Raw genomic sequence first — 19,079 nt, forward strand, 5'->3', positions numbered from 1 at the left:
TGGGAGTATGAAGATAAATGGCAATGTTTTCATGGGAACAGGCGTTGGATTTGGCCAGTGGGAGGACCTGGGCGGAGTCAGGGAACTTTTTGCTAAATATTCAGTAGGCACGCTGCCTAATTTTGCAAAGTAGAGTAACGTGACAATCTTAAAATGAAATGAAGGGGTGGTAGGGACACATTTATAGGGGGATCTTCCCTGAGCATAGATATTTTCTACTCCACAGTTGGGATAGAGTTTTGTAGCAATTGAGCTGGAGAAGTGCCCTATGCATTTAATGTGACGCACTTTACAGCTTCCAGTTGTATCGGAGAAACGTGTTTCTAGGCTCTTTTTGCCCATTCTACAGCAGTGTTCCAAACACGCACAGTGCTACGTGTAAAGCGGACAATCCCATTGCCGCCACAACATACGCGTGACTCGTTTAAGCCATAAATGAGAATTAACCAAACAATCTCCATTTATTGTTATGCATCCATGGTAGGTCAGCTAACAGCCATGTGTGAATCACCTCCGCCTGACATTACCCAACGCGTTTTACTTCTATGTGGCGGAGATGAGCGCAGATAGTCTGCCGCAGGATAGTTACGTGGCTGGAGTAGGTGGCAGTTTTGCTAGAGATGAGTGATACTTACCTGTAGAATCTACATTTATACAACTTTACTAGAAGAGAAGGGGTGAAACGATGTTCTCCCAACAGATTGTAAAAACCATTTTGATATAAATTGCATCTGCGTCATGAAGCGCAACCTTTTATTAAATTCAGCTACTTTGCGGTCTCTTTTATCCGTGTAACGCTTAGAGTAACAATGTAACCATCTCTCTCTTCACATTACATATCACAGTGCAGGATCCTACAGTCACCTCTGATTGTGTCTTGTTGCAGGGTAAGACTGGACCCGCAGGGAGGCTGGGCGTGAAAGGGCAGCGAGGTCCTACGGTATGGAGAGTCCTATGCTCAGTAACTCACCGTGTGTCTCTAGTTGTTTTACAGGACAGTGATCATCAGGATACTGTGTAAATGACAAACTGACGCGTTTCGCCTGGAAGTTGGGGGATGGGGGAGGCGATGTAGGAGAGAGAAACTCAGGGACAAAAATAATATGTATTAAAGATGGGATTGTGGGGGTGTCGTGGCCTCTGGGGCTCCCTAATGTATGTGCAGCATAAAAAAAATTAGGTTTCAATAAAACGTAAAAAAGCTTTTCTTGTACGTCGGATACACCTCTCCCTCTTGTGTCCAATAAAACACGCACACAAACACTTCACATGTGCACACAATTGGCCAAATACAAATAGATAATTGTGTATTTGCACCTGGCCTCAAACTTTCGCAAACAATACGCTATGTCCTGCGCGTACACATCTGCTCCCGGGCTGCGGCCATTCCCACTGTTCCCACCTTTATTATTATTTTTAGATCGTGTCATAGGCCCAAACAGTCCTCCTTGTGTTATTGGTTGCTATTCCCCCAGTTCGGCGATACAAAACCCTTGGGCGCCTTATAAACAACTACATTAATATTATTATTATTATTATTATTAATAAACAGTTATAAACAATCTGCATTCCTTCTGACTTAGGTTAGCATTTTACAGCAGTTGCAATGTAATATTATTATACTCCCATTATATAAATCACTAGTGAGGCCACATCTTGAATTCTGTGTGCAATTTTGGGCACCATTTTACAAAAAGGATATCCTGGAGCTAGAAAAGGTTCAGAGGCGGGCGACCAAACTAATCAAGGGCATGAAGACGCTGGAATACGAGGAAAGTTTTGCAAGGCTAGGCATGTTTACATTGGAAAAGAGGAGACTAAGAGGGGACATGATCAACATCTACAAATATATAAGGGGTCAATACACAGAGCTTGGGAGGGACCTGTTTTCTATAAGATCAGCACAGAGGACACGTGGTCACTCGCTTAGGTTAGAGGAGAGGAGTTTCCGCACATTGAGGTGAAAAGGTTTTTTCACAGTAAGGACAATACGTGTTTGGAATTCCCTGCCTGAGAGAGTAGTAATGGCGGACTCAGTCAACTCCTTTAAGAATGGGTTAGATAAATTCCTATTGGATAAAGATATTCAGGGTTATGGGGCGTAGGCACGCATTATAGTTACTATAACTAGCCCTAACATAAAAATAACTAGTCCTATAATAAGACTGCATAGGAGACCACAAATAGGTTGAACTCGATGGACAATTGTCTTTTTTCATATAGTTACAGTGTATCGATGTTGTATCTGGCACACAGTCACTCCTGTGCTCACTGTATCTGCAGGGGCTGTCAGGACCGTCGGGCACACAGGGAGCCGCTGGCATTCCCGGGAATGATGGAGCTCCAGGCCTCGACGGGAAACCAGGCTCTCCGGGAACACCAGGAGCGAAGGTGAGAGTATCTGCATCTACATCTTTGTGTGAATATAATGTATAATAGGCCGGGATAAATGGAGGGTACAGCAGGGACGTGCAGTCAGGGGAGGCAGGGCCTCCCCTGTCATTAATGATTAAAATATTATAAAGAAGATACTTATGACATATTCTGTGTCATGAGTATCTGCTTTATATTATCCTAATCATTACTAGTGTGTAAAATGGGGTTGGGAGGCACCGATCGTGGTGCCTCCCTGTCAGATAGGGAAAGGTATGGAGAGTGGGGGGCGGGCACGGGCGGGGCCTAGCAATGGGCATTAAAAGCCCATTAAAATAACATGGGAAAGCGGCACCATTAGTGGTGCCGCTTTCACACAGGTGCGTGCTTTCAACCTATGAAAGCACGTCCCATATCAGTCGGGCCACAGTGATTGGCCAGCGGATCCGTCACTGGATCCGCTGTCAATCACTGTTGTGGGCGCGGCGGAGGTGCGGGTGTCGGCGGAGGTGCGGGTGTCGGCGGAGGTGCTGGCGGCGATAGGCGGCGGAGGTGCTGGCGGCGATAGGCGGCGAAGGTGCGAGTGACGGAGGTGCAGGAGGCCGGGCGCGGGCGGCGGTGCAGAGTTTGGGCAGCGGAGCGGTACCAATTTCAAAAATGGCGCCATAGCGTCATTTTTTAAATTCAAGATGGCCGCTGCGAGCCAATCACGGCTCGCCGCGTCATCGCCCCGCCCCCTCCGGCTGACTTATATAAGTCAGCGCGAGGGAGCGGCTGTCAGTCCGACGGCGTAGGAGGAGTGGAGAAGAGCTCCTGAAGGCAGAAGACGTCGGAAGTCCTGGATGGGCGGCGGCTATGCAAAAGAGCTTAGCAGCCGCCGCCCACCAGCCCTGGGGAAGGCGGCGGCCATGCAAAAGAGCTTAATGGCCGCCGCCTCCCAGGTGAAGACGCCGGAGGAAGACGCTGGAAGCCCTGGGGAGGTGGCGCCCCCCCAGGTGAAGACGCCGGAAGCCCTGGGGAGGCGGCGGCCATGCAAAAGAGCTTAAAGGCCGCCGCCCCCAGGTGAAGACGCTGTCAAATAAACTATTTTTTTTTTTAAAGAGACTGGTGTTTTTATTTTAATATTTTCTTTACAGGTGGAGAACAGATGCCAGTAGGCCATTTATGTCCGGGCATGCTGGTACTTGTGGTTCTCCATATGCCAGCATGCTGGGGCAGGCTTGCTGGGACCTGTTGGCCACCTGTAAAGAACAATATTACTGTTCTTTACAGGTGGACCACAGGTGCCAGCGGGCCATTTATGTCCGGGCATGCTGGCACTTGTGGTTCTCCAAGTGCCAGCATGCTGGGGCAGGCTTGCTGGTACCTGTAGGCCACCTGTCAAGAACAATATTAACAATGAACCCCGCACCCACCGCCACCAGGGGTGCGGGGCATAGCACTGGGCTATCAGCCCAGTGCTGGTTGTTGCTCGGGAGAGGGACCCCATTTTCATTTTTTGGGGTCCCCACTTCCGAGGAATTCCAGCCCTGGGCTGACTGGTTTGGGGGGGCAGATTAATGCTATGGCAGGGGGACCCCATACCGAGTGTCTCCCCTGCTATGGCATTACCCCCCCTGGCTGGTTCTGCCCGGTGCTGGTTTCACGAACGTGGGGGGATGGGCAGGGTACACTTTTTTTTTTTTTTTACCCCATTCTATGGGGAGGGGGGTGGGGGTGGCTGCTTGTGCCTCCCCAGCCACCGACCTCACCGCACGCCACTGGGGTACAGATGACTGAAATTCTCCAAAATAAGCAATATTGTCTGAAAGATGAGAAACATATACCTGTAATTCCACCTGTGACCAGCAGGTGACACTGTGCCTTACACATCTCTCACACCTTGTAGTCTGTATATATAGGGGAGATGCGAGAGTGACTGATTGGAGTAACCAGGGTCTGATCCAGGGTGGTAGGCGGTGCCTATATTAGCGCAAATGGTCAATAAGTTGTAGATGTAATTGAGATGCACAGTATGGACAGTGTCTTGCAGATGTGATGTGTGTTCCTGTGTGGTGACTGGAAGGGTCTATTCAGATGCACAGGAATGGTCCATGTTATGTGTGTCGCTGATAGTGGTTGCAAACTCATTACCTAGGACACTACAGTGGGGCATACTAGTAACTAGGGTACAACTATGGGGCATAACAGTAACTAGGGCACTACAATGGGGTATAACATTACCTAGGGCACTACTATGGGGTATAACATTACCTAGGGCACTACTATGGGGTATAACATTACCTAGGGCACTACTATGGGGCATAACATTACCTAGGGCACTACTATGGGGTATAACATTAACTAGGGCACTACTATGGGGTATAACATTAACTAGGGCACTACTATGGGGTATAACATTAACTAGGGCACTACTATGGGGTATAACATTAACTAGGGCACTACTATGGGGTATAACATTACCTAGGGCACTACTATGGGGCATAACATTACCTAGGGCACTACTATGGGGTATAACATTACCTAGGGCACTACTATGGGGTATAACATTAACTAGGGCACTACTATGGGGTATAACATTACCTAGGGCACTACTATGGGGTATAACATTACCTAGGGCACTACTATGGGGTATAACATTAACTAGGGCACTACTATGGGGTATAACATTACCTAGGGCACTACTATGGGGTATAACATTACCTAGGGCACTACTATGGGGTATAACATTACCTAGGGCACTACTATGGGGCATAACAGTAACTAGGGCACTACTATGGGGTATAACATTACCTAGGGCACTACTATGGGGTATAACATTACCTAGGGCACTACTATGGGGCATAACATTACCTAGGGCACTACTATGGGGCATAACATTACCTAGGGCACTACTATGGGGTATAACATTACCTAGGGCACTACTATGGGGTATAACATTACCTAGGGCACTACTATGGGGTATAACATTACCTAGGGCACTACTATGGGGTATAACATTAACTAGGGCACTACTATGGGGTATAACATTATCTAGGGCACTACTATGGGGTATAACATTACCTAGGGCACTACTATGGGGTATAACATTACCTAGGGCACTACTATGGGGTATAACATTAACTAGGGCACTACTATGGGGTATAACATTATCTAGGGCACTACTATGGGGTATAACATTACCTAGGGCACTACTATGGGGTATAACATTACCTAGGGCACTACTATGGGGTATAACATTACCTAGGGCACTACTATGGGGTATAACATTACCTAGGGCACTACTATGGGGTATAACATTATCTAGGGCACTACTATGGGGTATAACATTACCTAGGGCACTACTATGGGGTATAACATTACCTAGGGCACTACTATGGGGTATAACATTACCTAGGGCACTACTATGGGGTATAACATTACCTAGGGCACTACTATGGGGTATAACATTACCTAGGGCACTACTATGGGGTATAACATTACCTAGGGCACTACTATGGGGTATAACATTACCTAGGGCACTACTATGGGGTATAACATTACCTAGGGCACTACTATGGGGTATAACATTACCTAGGGCACTACTATGGGGTATAACATTACCTAGGGCACTACTATGGGGTATAACATTAACTAGGGCACTACTATGGGGTATAACATTACCTAGGGCACTACTATGGGGTATAACATTACCTAGGGCACTACTATGGGGTATAACATTACCTAGGGCACTACTATGGGGTATAACATTACCTAGGGCACTACTATGGGGTATAACATTACCTAGGGCACTACTATGGGGCATAACATTACCTAGGGCATTACTATGAGACATAACATTACCTAGGGCACTACTATGGGGTATAACATTACCTAGGGCACTACTATGGGGTATAACATTACCTAGGGCACTACTATGGGGTATAACATTACCTAGGGCACTACTATGGGGTATAACATTACCTAGGGCACTACTATGGGGTATAACATTACCTAGGGCACTACTATGGGGCATAACATTACCTAGGGCACTACTATGGGGTATAACATTACCTAGGGCACTACTATGGGGTATAACATTACCTAGGGCACTACTATGGGGTATAACATTACCTAGGGCACTACTATGGGGTATAACATTAACTAGGGCACTACTATGAGGTATAACATCTAGGGCACTACTATGGGGTATAACATTACCTAGGGCACTACTATGGGGTATAACATTACCTAGGGCACTACTATGGGGTATAACATTACCTAGGGCACTACTATGGGGTATAACATTAACTAGGGCACTACTATGGGGTATAACATTACCTAGGGCACTACTATGGGGTATAACATTACCTAGGGCACTACTATGGGGTATAACATTACCTAGGGCACTACTATGGGGTATAACATTACCTAGGGCACTACTATGGGGTATAACATTAACTAGGGCACTACTATGGGGTATAACATTACCTAGGGCACTACTATGGGGTATAACATTACCTAGGGCACTACTATGGGGCATAACATTAACTAGGGCACTACTATGGGGCATAACATTACCTAGGGCACTACTATGGGGTATAACATTACCTAGGGCACTACTATGGGGTATAACATTACCTAGGGCACTACTATGGGGTATAACATTACCTAGGGCACTACTATGGGGTATAACATTACCTAGGGCACTACTATGGGGTATAACATTACCTAGGGCACTACTATGGGGTATAACATTACCTAGGGCACTACTATGGGGTATAACATTACCTAGGGCACTACTATGGGGTATAACATTACCTAGGGCGCTACTATGGGGTATAACATTACCTAGGGCACTACTATGGGGTATAACATTACCTAGGGCACTACTATGGGGTATAACATTACCTAGGGCACTACTATGGGGTATAACATTACCTAGGGCACTACTATGGGGTATAACATTACCTAGGGCACTACTATGGGGTATAACATTACCTAGGGCACTACTATGGGGTATAACATTACCTAGGGCACTACTATGGGGTATAACTTTACCTAGGGCACTTCTATGGGGTATAACATTAACTAGGGCACTACTATGGGGTATAACATCTAGGGCACTACTATGGGGTATAACATTACCTAGGGCACTACTATGGGGTATAACATTACCTAGGGCACTACTATGGGGTATAACATTACCTAGGGCACTACTATGGGGTATAACATTACCTAGGGCACTACTATGGGGTATAACATTACCTAGGGCACTACTATGGGGCATAACATTACCTAGGGCACTACTATGGGGTATAACATTACCTAGGGCACTACTATGGGGTATAACATTACCTAGGGCACTACTATGGGGTATAACATTACCTAGGGCACTACTATGGGGTATAACATTACCTAGGGCACTACTATGGGGTATAACATTACCTAGGGCACTACTATGGGGTATAACATTACCTAGGGCACTACTATGGGGTATAACATTACCTAGGGCACTACTATGGGGTATAACATTACCTAGGGCACTACTATGGGGTATAACATTACCTAGGGCACTACTATGGGGTATAACATTACCTAGGGCACTACTATGGGGTATAACATTACCTAGGGCACTACTATGGGGTATAACATTACCTAGGGCACTACTATGGGGTATAACATTACCTAGGGCACTACTATGGGGTATAACATTACCTAGGGCACTACTATGGGGCATAACATTACCTAGGGCATTACTATGAGACATAACATTACCTAGGGCACTACTATGGGGTATAACATTACCTAGGGCACTACTATGGGGTATAACATTACCTAGGGCACTACTATGGGGTATAACATTACCTAGGGCACTACTATGGGGTATAACATTACCTAGGGCACTACTATGGGGTATAACATTACCTAGGGCACTACTATGGGGCATAACATTACCTAGGGCACTACTATGGGGTATAACATTACCTAGGGCACTACTATGGGGTATAACATTACCTAGGGCACTACTATGGGGTATAACATTACCTAGGGCACTACTATGGGGTATAACATTAACTAGGGCACTACTATGGGGTATAACATCTAGGGCACTACTATGGGGTATAACATTACCTAGGGCACTACTATGGGGTATAACATTACCTAGGGCACTACTATGGGGTATAACATTACCTAGGGCACTACTATGGGGTATAACATTAACTAGGGCACTACTATGGGGTATAACATCTAGGGCACTACTATGGGGTATAACATTACCTAGGGCACTACTATGGGGTATAACATTACCTAGGGCACTACTATGGGGTATAACATTACCTAGGGCACTACTATGGGGTATAACATTAACTAGGGCACTACTATGGGGTATAACATTACCTAGGGCACTACTATGGGGTATAACATTACCTAGGGCACTACTATGGGGCATAACATTAACTAGGGCACTACTATGGGGCATAACATTACCTAGGGCACTACTATGGGGTATAACATTACCTAGGGCACTACTATGGGGTATAACATTACCTAGGGCACTACTATGGGGTATAACATTACCTAGGGCACTACTATGGGGTATAACATTACCTAGGGCACTACTATGGGGTATAACATTATCTAGGGCACTACTATGGGGTATAACATTACCTAGGGCACTACTATGGGGTATAACATTACCTAGGGCACTACTATGGGGTATAACATTACCTAGGGCGCTACTATGGGGTATAACATTACCTAGGGCACTACTATGGGGTATAACATTACCTAGGGCACTACTATGGGGTATAACATTACCTAGGGCACTACTATGGGGTATAACATTACCTAGGGCACTACTATGGGGTATAACATTACCTAGGGCACTACTATGGGGTATAACATTACCTAGGGCACTACTATGGGGTATAACATTACCTAGGGCACTACTATGGGGTATAACTTTACCTAGGGCACTTCTATGGGGTATAACATTAACTAGGGCACTACTATGGGGTATAACATCTAGGGCACTACTATGGGGTATAACATTACCTAGGGCACTACTATGGGGTATAACATTACCTAGGGCACTACTATGGGGTATAACATTAACTAGGGCACTACTATGGGGTATAACATTAACTAGGGCACTACTATGGGGTATAACATTACCTAGGGCACTACTATGGGGTATAACATTATCTAGGGCACTACTATGGGGTATAACATTACCTAGGGCACTACTATGGGGTATAACATTACCTAGGGCACTACTATGGGGCATAACATTAACTAGGGCACTACTATGGGGTATAACATTACCTAGGGCACTACTATGGGGCATAACATTATCTAGGGCACTACTATGGGGTATAACATTACCTAGGGCACTACTATGGGGTATAACATTACCTAGGGCACTACTATGGGGCATAACATTACCTAGGGCACTACTATGGGGTATAACATTAACTAGGGCACTACTATGGGGTATAACATTACCTAGGGCACTACTATGGGGCATAACATTACCTAGGGCACTACTATGGGGTATAACATTACCTAGGGCATTACTATGGGGCATAAAAACTCATCTCTTCAGACAAGCCTACCAAGTTCCTGACCCACACACACAACCTTCAGTGCTTCCCTATCCAGTTACATCCCCTCTGCACAGTCCCCATAACCTCACATTTTGTCTTCCAACATTGCTGGGTGATCTTATCATACAACCCACTAAGAACCTAGCAATCTGGGGAACCATTATGAAATAGGTAGCATCTATCCTTGTGTATCAATGCCTATTTCCCTATAGATTGTAAGCTTGCGAGCAGGGCCTTCCTACCTCTGTCTGTCTTTGCCCAGTTTTGTTCTATAACTGTTGTTCTAATTGTAAAGCGCAACGGAATATGCTGCGCTATATAAGAAACTGCTAATAAATAATAAACAAATAAATAAAATGAACATCAGCTGCAGAGAGAGGTGTCTGTCTAGAAGCATTGGGGCGGGTGTCTTTTGCTATGGGGCCCATGACGTTCGGTCTGTGCCCCTGAAGGCTCCTGTTACTATGATGCTGGATTATTGCAGGGACAAATACACCTCTCAATGAAACAAAGTTCTTATTTGCAGCTTCTTTCTCTCCTTCCCAGGGGTTGCAAGGCTTTAAAGGGGATCAAGGACCTGTCGGTGAAAAAGGGGAAGAAGTGAGTCCTAAAATGCATGTTTAATTGGATTATGGCTACTTTGTATAATGATATATTACTCATTGACCAGTTTATGAGAATCGCAGCAGATAGAGATAAAGCAGGCTTATATAGGCAGGCGTTTCGGTGAGATAGATATTTCAGCAATGATTAGGATTACAGACCTAGCTGTGCAGTAGCCGTTCCTCTGTGACCTGGGAAATGGTAGAGCATGGCTTTGGTTTATACAGTAGCCATATAATGTCCGTCGCTGCCATATTTATCCTGCGGTCACAGCTAAGCACCAACCTCTGACATAGCTCTCTCGCAGCTGCCAATTAGCTGTCGAATGAAGGCGTCAAATCACCAATGGATTCATGCCACAAAAGCACACATCTGATGGAGCATAGACGGCAGCTTCACGCGTTTCTCCCTGTTAACCCATTTCTGTGTAATATACAGGTGTACTGATGTCTGTCTCTGCTTGGAGCATAGACGGCAGCTTCACGCGTTTCTCCCTGTTACCCCATTACTATGTAATATACAGGTGTACTGATGTCTGTCTGCTTGGAGCATAGACAGCAGCTTCACGCGTTCCACCCTGTTACCCCATTACTGTGAAATATACATATGTACTGATGTCTGTCCCTGATTGGAGCATAGACAGAAGCTTCACACGTTTCACCCTGTTACCCCATTACTGTGTAATATACAGGTGTACTGATGTCTGTCTCTGCTTGGAGCATAGACAGCAGCTTCACGCGTTTTACCCTATTACCCCATTACTGTTTAATATACAGGTGTACTGATGTCTGTCTCTGCTTGGAGCATAGACGGCAGCTTCACACGTTTCACCCTGTTACCCCATTACTGTGTAATATACAGGTGTACTGATGTCTGTCTCTGATTGGAGCATAGACGGCAGCTTCACGTGTTTCACTCTGTTACCCCATTATTGTATAATATACAGGTGTACTGATGTCTGTCTCTGCTTGGAGCATAGACGGCAGCTTCACGCATTTCACACGTTACCCCATTACTGTGTGTCATGATTGGACGCCATTCTGACGCCAGAATGTGCATAACTGCAAATAATATTGTATTGATCAATCTCTGCAAATGCCCTGTGTGTGGTTATGTATAAACCCTGTGTGAAAAGGTCATAGGAGACTTCGGCCTGACGTGCCACTGCTCACATGCTGATCTTAAAGGGGGCGTTGTCATGATCCAGGCTATTTCAAGTAGGAATAGACCTCTTAATAAGTAGTGTGATATAAAGATGATACCAGGAAATCCGAGTGACATATCAATGGATGTGATGCCAATGCATCTGGGTTATATCGAAATGGGCATGATTGAAATTTGTATTATTCCAAGTGATGTATCCATGTACCATTGTATTATACCAGTCAAGTGTCTTTGCATGTTAAATGGTAGAGACTTAATTGATCCGCTTGTATAGAGCTGTTTACAGTACAGAGGTGTCAGATACCCTTTGATGCAGGGACCCAGAGATGGTTGAGAGAACGCATTTGTAAGTTGTAAAAGAGCAGGATGTGTACACAGGCATAAAAGATGAGAAGAACCAGAAAGGTGCTATGCCCTTCCTGACTGGTTTGTAAATGATATTTATCCAAGCCTTATTTCTGCAGTTGTAAACACTAGCTCAGAGCTTCAAACACACAATTAAAAGATAAGGCAATTTGGCCTGCTAGTATTTCTAAGAGACCCCACAGTATAAGTTATAACAGTGAATTAGGATGATTGATAAATCTGATTGCCCAGCTTCAAAAGGAAGGGGAAGGGTAATTAGCCAGCCCCTGTGTATATGACCAAGAGACCCCATGTTACAGTTGAATTTACACAATTAACACTGATCTGGAAAAGGTTAAAATGAACTCTCCAGGGGGAGGGGGGCTGAAGGGGCAGCCTGAGTTTTAAATAGGAGAAACACAGGCTGCAATGCGTGCATTATCAAGGAAGCGAGTCAGGAAAGCATCCTGGCTCTGTAATGTGCCGAATATCTGTTCATCCCATCCCACTCCGCATGTGTGCTAGGATCGGTGGGTTTTATCTCCCTATGTTTATTTTCTTGAAATTGTCTTTTCTAATGTGACTTTGGTGGTCATTCCGAGTTGATCGCTCGCTGCCGTTTTTAGCAGAATAGCGATCAGGCTAAAAATGGGCTGTTCTGCGCATGCGTATGGGCCGCAGGGCGCACGAGCTAAGTACTTTCACACAAAAATATGCAATTTTACACGGGGCCGAGCGACGCTTTTCAGTCGCTCTGCTGATCTTTGAGTGATTGACAGGAAGTGGGTGTTTCTGGATGGTAACTTGCCGTTTTCCGGGAGTGTGCTAAAAAACGCAGGCGTGTCAGGTAAAAACGCAGGCGTGCCTGGGGAAACGGGGGAGTGGCTGGCCGAACGCAGGGCGTGTATGTGACATCAAACCAGGATCCAAACAGTCTGCAGTGATCGCAATCTTGGAGTAGGTCTGGAGCTACTCAGAAACTGCAGGGAAATATTTAATAGCAGAACTGCTAACCGTTCGTTAGCAATTCTGCTAAGCTAAGATACACTCCCAGAGGGCGGCGGCTTAGCGTTTGCACTTCTGCTAAAAGCAGCTAGCGAGCGATCAACTCCGAATGAGGGCCTTTGACTTTTTATCATTATATTCTTGTAACTTTCTTTTTTCTGTAACATAAGCTTTGAAGTGTTTTACTTGAATTAATCAATTTTAGATCTGTTTTCTGTTGTGTATCCAACCCAACTCTCTGAGAGAGGCGTTACCAAAATATTAATAATTCTGAGTGCAGGCAAAAGCCATAAGTTTGCCTTGGGTCATACCCTAAACGTTTGTACTTTGGCTGGTGGCAGTGATTGTGTTGAAATTAACGCACGCGCTCAGGTATCCAGTAGCGGTGTCACATGGCAGGGATTCGCAGATTGGAGTATCTGTGGAATCGCCGTGCCTAGGATCGTGACACTGTGTAATATACAGGTGTACTGATGTCTGTCTCTGCTTCTGTCCACCTGTAATAGGGTTTTGTCGGAGCTCCTGGAAACTTTGGTGAAAAAGGTGTCAAAGAAAGAAAGGTAACAACTTTAGCGGTTATCGTACATGACTTTCCCATCATTGCAATATGTCGCCACTGAGGGAGTGTCTTTACTTTTGGTTACACCTGTTCTCAAGTAGGATCACCGCTGTATGTGCCGGATAGGAAAGTAATAATATTTATTTACTTACACTTGGTCTTTACCAACAACCAACTTATTTCCAGAAAAATATAGGGATTGAATATTATAGCTGTGCAGTCCCTGTTTTGCATTCAGCCTTGGTGCCTAGGAGAATAACCACAGGTTTGGTTTGGGGGGAAATGCAGCAGAACTTTCCCTGTGAACAGAGTATAACTCTCAGCTACTAACGTTGCACTGGACTGCAAAATGCGCAGCAAACCACAGAAGCCAATCAGCAATTAGCTTTTATCTCTCCAGTTGCTGTGTGTTATACTGTAGTTTGGCCACTAGAGGCATTCTGCTAATGGATGTATGGCTGATGGTCTCATCTTGGCCGTGCTGACTGCCCTTGCAGCGTTAGAGCAGCTTGGGTGCCGTAAGTGGTAGTACAGACCACATGTGGTTAGAGCAGTGGTTTCCAAACTGTGTGCCGTGGCACCCTGGGGTGCCTCAGGGCACTTGCAGGGGTGCCCTGGGCTGGTGGTCCAGTGCCAATTCAAACTATTTAAGGTCAATGTAATAGGCCAAACCAGTGCTGCTTGCTGTCAGTCATAACATATGTGGACAAACAGAAGTGAATCCTGTCCCTCATCACATCACTGAGCCTAGGGATGACATATCAACACAGTTAATATTTAGTTTAAATCTTTTGACATTTATTAACATTTATCACTAAGAAATGTTTGACCTATGGGTGCATTGAAAAATATTCTGATGCTCTGGGGCGCCGTGATTCAAAAAAGTTTGGGAACCACTGGGTTAGAGTGAAGTCAGGGTAAAGGATATCGGCAGGGCTGCCATCAGAAATTGTGGGGCCCAGAACTGACAAAATAGACAGGGCCCCTCCCCCCAAAAAAAGATTCTGCCACATCGCTCCACCCCTATGTGAGAGCTGATGCATAGAGAAGGCTTGTTTTAAGAAGTCCTCCCTGCACATCGGGCCACTGTTGTTTTATAGCCTGGTGCAGCCAGGTCCACCCTCTCTGTAAGGGCCCGGGACACCAGTCCCCACAGTCCCCCCCCAGTGGCTGCCCTGGATATCGGTGAGATGGGTGCACTGTGAGAGTGTTTACATGAGGAGGAGGGAATATAGTAATGCTGGGGTGACATTTATCCTGACCGTGGGGGAACAGAGGCATATAACAAAAATCACACTGTTCCACTAACTCTCATCCTGTTTCTCATTGTAGGGGGCGAAGGGAGAACCTGGGCCGCCAGGAAATGCAGGGGTGCAGGTAATGTCTCAGCACCATTTCTCATATATATTTCTTACCTGAACTATAGAACACTTTTGGACCAGTCCTGCCTCCCGTACCTGTACCTCCCACATGTAGCGGCATATGATGCAGGTAATGGGGGGATCCCATCAAAGTTACCCTGCCTCCCATATTTTTTAAAGGCTACATTTGGGGGGGGGGGGTGCGTAAGGTAAGACAGTACGTTTCCTAAAGCGGATACGTTTTGTAGACCTTATTCATTTTAACCCTCAGTAGCACCAAAAAGTAATGTTACCCCTGCCTAGATGCAATAGCTGGTGAGATACGCTGATAGGACTTCAGATAATACTATATAGTTCTAGATCAGCAAAGTGTAAGCCGCTGCTCTCTGTTATCAGCCAGCATCTGCAAAATGCACTCCCAACTTTATCCTCGTTTCCAAGAAAACGCCGGACCATGTATAATATATGTGCTGCTATAAATTATAAGAATATCTTAAGGGCTAGATGCATCATCGCTTGGAAAGTGATAAACTGGAGAGTGATAAACTACCAGCCAATCAGCTTCCTAACCGCCATCTCACAGGCTGTGTTTCTGGCCCTAAATCATCACACACACACATACATACACACACGTTAGGATCTTTTTAATTCTGTATAGTAGATAATTGGACACTTCTCATTGCAGGGCCCCATGGGCATGAAAGGAAGCCAGGGCGTTCATGGACTCCCAGGACCGATTGTAAGACTGCGGGTGCTGCTGTTCCTTATTGATTTAATTGCATAGATTTTGCTGCAAGTAAACTAACAGCGCCACCTAGAGGTTTTTGGAAAGCACTGCACCACATGAAATTGCAAATGCATGCTTATTGGGGGTCATTCCGAGTTGATCGCTAGCAGAAAATGTTCGCTGTGCAGCGATGAGGCAAAAAATGGCACTTCTGCGCATGCGTATGCGGCGCAGTGCGCTCGCGTGACGTACTTTCACAACGGCCGATGTAGTTTTACACAAGGTCTAGCGAAGCTTTTCAGTCGCACTGCTGGCCGCAGAGTGATTGACGTGAAGTGGGCGTTTCTGGGTGTCAATTGACCGTTTTCAGGGAGTGTTCGGAAAAACGCAGGCGTGCCAGGAAAAACGCAGGCGTGGCTGGGCGAACGCAGGGCGTGTTCGTGACGTCAAAACAGCAACTGAACAGTCTAAGTGATCGCAAGCGCTGAGTAGGTTTTGAGCTACTCTAAAACTGCACAAAAAAACTTTGCCGCCGCTCTGCGATCCTTTCATTCGCACTTCTGCTAAGCTAAAATACACTCCCAGTGGGCGGCGGCATAGCGTTTGCACGGTTGCTAAAAACTGCTAGCGAGCGATCAACTCGGAATTACCCCCATTGTTTCCTCACTAGTGTTTGGGAGATGACATACAGTACCCACCCATACAGTATCTACCCACAGACCATATACACTTAATAGTTTTAAAAAAGTGATAACTGCTTCCTGAAACATAGTAATTACTGTGTATTTATTCAGAGCTTTACACGTTATTTGTATATTCTTCTTCTTTGTGCCTTACGTTAGGATTACCATACTGTCCCTTTAAACTGGGAAACTCATGGATTACACTGGTTCTGGGGCTGGCTGACTTCAAGCCTACATTTCAGCTGGTTTTAATCAGCCACCGACCCGATGTAATTTATGAGTGTCCAGGTTTAAAGGGACAGTATGGTAATCCTACCTTATGATCTTGTCATAATCAATGTACTTTATCTGTGCAGGGAGAGGTGGGGGTTCCTGGGCCACGAGGCCCCCCAGGTCCAGAGGTGAGTGACCTTACAAACTGAATGCTCCGTAAGTCAGCAAAACATACGTGTGGACCAGGGGCGCGGAAAGGGGAGGAGACGGGTACAAAGTAAGTCATGCTTGGGTCTTACTATGTGCCCAGGAGTGCCGCAGAGGTGTCACCGCACCCACCACGATGCTGCACTGTAGGATTCGCGACCCCTCCAGTGCCCCCCCGAGTACCAGGGGCCTACCCACTTTCTCAGCCCCCTTGATGCAGACTTATAGGCCCTACACACATGCCGATTTGTTTGAAAGATATGAACGATCTCGTTCATAAATGAATGAGAACTCGTTCATATCTTTCAGTGTGGAGGCACCAGCGACGTACGATGCGCGGCCCCGCGCTCGTTCATCGCTGGTCCCCCGTTGGCTGTACATGTAGGCCAATATGGACGATATCGTCCATATGTGCCTGCACTTCAATGGAGCCGCGTGACGGGGGGAGTGAAGAAACTTCACTCTCCCCGTCACTGCCCCCCCCCGCCGCCGGGTCGCCCGTCGGCCGTCGGGCACCTCGTGGCGGATCGGCATGTCTGTAGGGCCCATTACATTTTGGTGTGTTAATTAAAATAAATTGACTACACTAGTTTGAATTTTGATCAATCATTTCATCCAGACTGACCAATCATTGCACCAGACTGACCAATCATTGCACCAGACTGACCAATCATTGCACTGCACACAGCCTTCTCCTATAAACTCTTTTTGTATTATGTTGGTGTTAATCAGGTGTAAAATGGAAAACCCCTCCATCTCCAGCCACGTGGGGTGATCCTTCTAATAGGAAGCACAGGATATGCACAGTACAACCATATCACTGCATTTGGGGGTATAACGCTACGTGCTATGGGGATATAACGCTACGTGCTATGGGGGTATAATGCTACATGCTATGGGGGTATAACGCTACGTGCTATGGGGGTATAACGCTACGTGCTATGGGGGTATAATGCTACATGCTATGGGGGTATAACGCTACGTGCTATGGGGGTATAACGCTACGTGCTATGGGGGTATAATGCTACATGCTATGGGGGTATAACGCTACGTGCTATGGGGGTATAACGCTGCGTGCTATGGGGGTATAACACTACGTGCTATGGGGGTATAACGCTACGTGCTATGGGGGTATAACGCTACGTGCTCTGGGGGTATAACGCTACGTGCTATGGGGGTATAACGCTACGTGCTATGGGGGATATAACGCTACGTGCTATGGGGATATAACGCTACGTGCTATGGGGGTATAACGCTACATGCTATGGGGGTATAACGCTACGTGCTATGGGGGTATAACGCTACGTGCTATGGGGGTATAACGCTACGTGCTATGGGGGTATAATGCTACATGCTATGGGGGTATAATGCTACGTGTTCTGGGGGTATAATGCTACGTGCTATGGGGGTATAACGCTACATGCTATGGGGGTATAACGCTATGTGCTATGGAGGTATAACGCTTCGTGCTATGGGGGTATAACGCTACGTGCTATGGGGGATATAACGCTACGTGCTATGGGGATATAACGCTACATGCTATGGGGATATAACGCTACGTGCTATGGGGGTATAACGCTACGTGCTATGGGGGTATAACGCTACGTGCTATGGGGTATAACGCTACGTGCTATGGGGATATAACGCTACATGCTATGGGGATATAACGCTACGTGCTATGGGGGTATAACGCTACGTGCTATGGGGGTATAACGCTACGTGCTATGGGGTATAACACTACGTGCTATGGGGGTATAACGCTACGTGCTATGGGGGTATAACGCTACGTGTTATGGGGTATAACGCTACGTGCTCTGGGGGTATAACGCTACGTGCTATGGGGGTATAACGCTACGTGCTATGGGGGATATAAAGCTACGTGCTACGGGGGTATAACGCTACGTGCTATGGGGGTATAACGCTACGTGCTATGGGGGTATAACGCTACGTGCTATGGGGGTATAACGCTACGTGCTATGGGGGTATAACGCTACGTGCTATGGGGGATATAACGCTACGTGCTATGGGGGATATAACGCTACGTGCTATGGGGGTATAACGCTACGTGCTATGGGGGTATAACGCTACGTGCTATGGGGTATAACACTACGTGCTATGGGGGTATAACGCTACGTGCTATGGGGGTATATCGCTACGTGCTATGGGGATATAACGCTACGTGTTATGGGGTATAACGCTACATGCTATGGGGGTGTAACGCTACGTGCTATGGGGGTATATCGCTACGTG

At 46.2% G+C, this 19,079-nt stretch overlaps 1 protein-coding gene across 1 annotated transcript in view; it reads left to right on the plus strand.

The window, feature by feature from the left end:
* LOC134948044 (collagen alpha-1(I) chain-like) overlaps positions 1-19,079 on the plus strand; it is a 327,117-nt gene that overhangs the window by 220,574 nt on the left and 87,464 nt on the right. Inside the window, exons 12-18 of the mRNA XM_063935802.1 lie at positions 887-940; positions 2,284-2,391; positions 10,509-10,562; positions 13,586-13,639; positions 14,971-15,015; positions 15,685-15,738; positions 16,766-16,810. Coding sequence (XP_063791872.1) covers positions 887-940; positions 2,284-2,391; positions 10,509-10,562; positions 13,586-13,639; positions 14,971-15,015; positions 15,685-15,738; positions 16,766-16,810 — 414 coding nt within the window. The remainder of the gene's footprint in view (positions 1-886; positions 941-2,283; positions 2,392-10,508; positions 10,563-13,585; positions 13,640-14,970; positions 15,016-15,684; positions 15,739-16,765; positions 16,811-19,079) is intronic.

This window comes from Pseudophryne corroboree, chromosome 8 (assembly GCF_028390025.1).
Source record: "Pseudophryne corroboree isolate aPseCor3 chromosome 8, aPseCor3.hap2, whole genome shotgun sequence".
NCBI classification, from domain to species: domain Eukaryota; kingdom Metazoa; phylum Chordata; class Amphibia; order Anura; family Myobatrachidae; genus Pseudophryne; species Pseudophryne corroboree.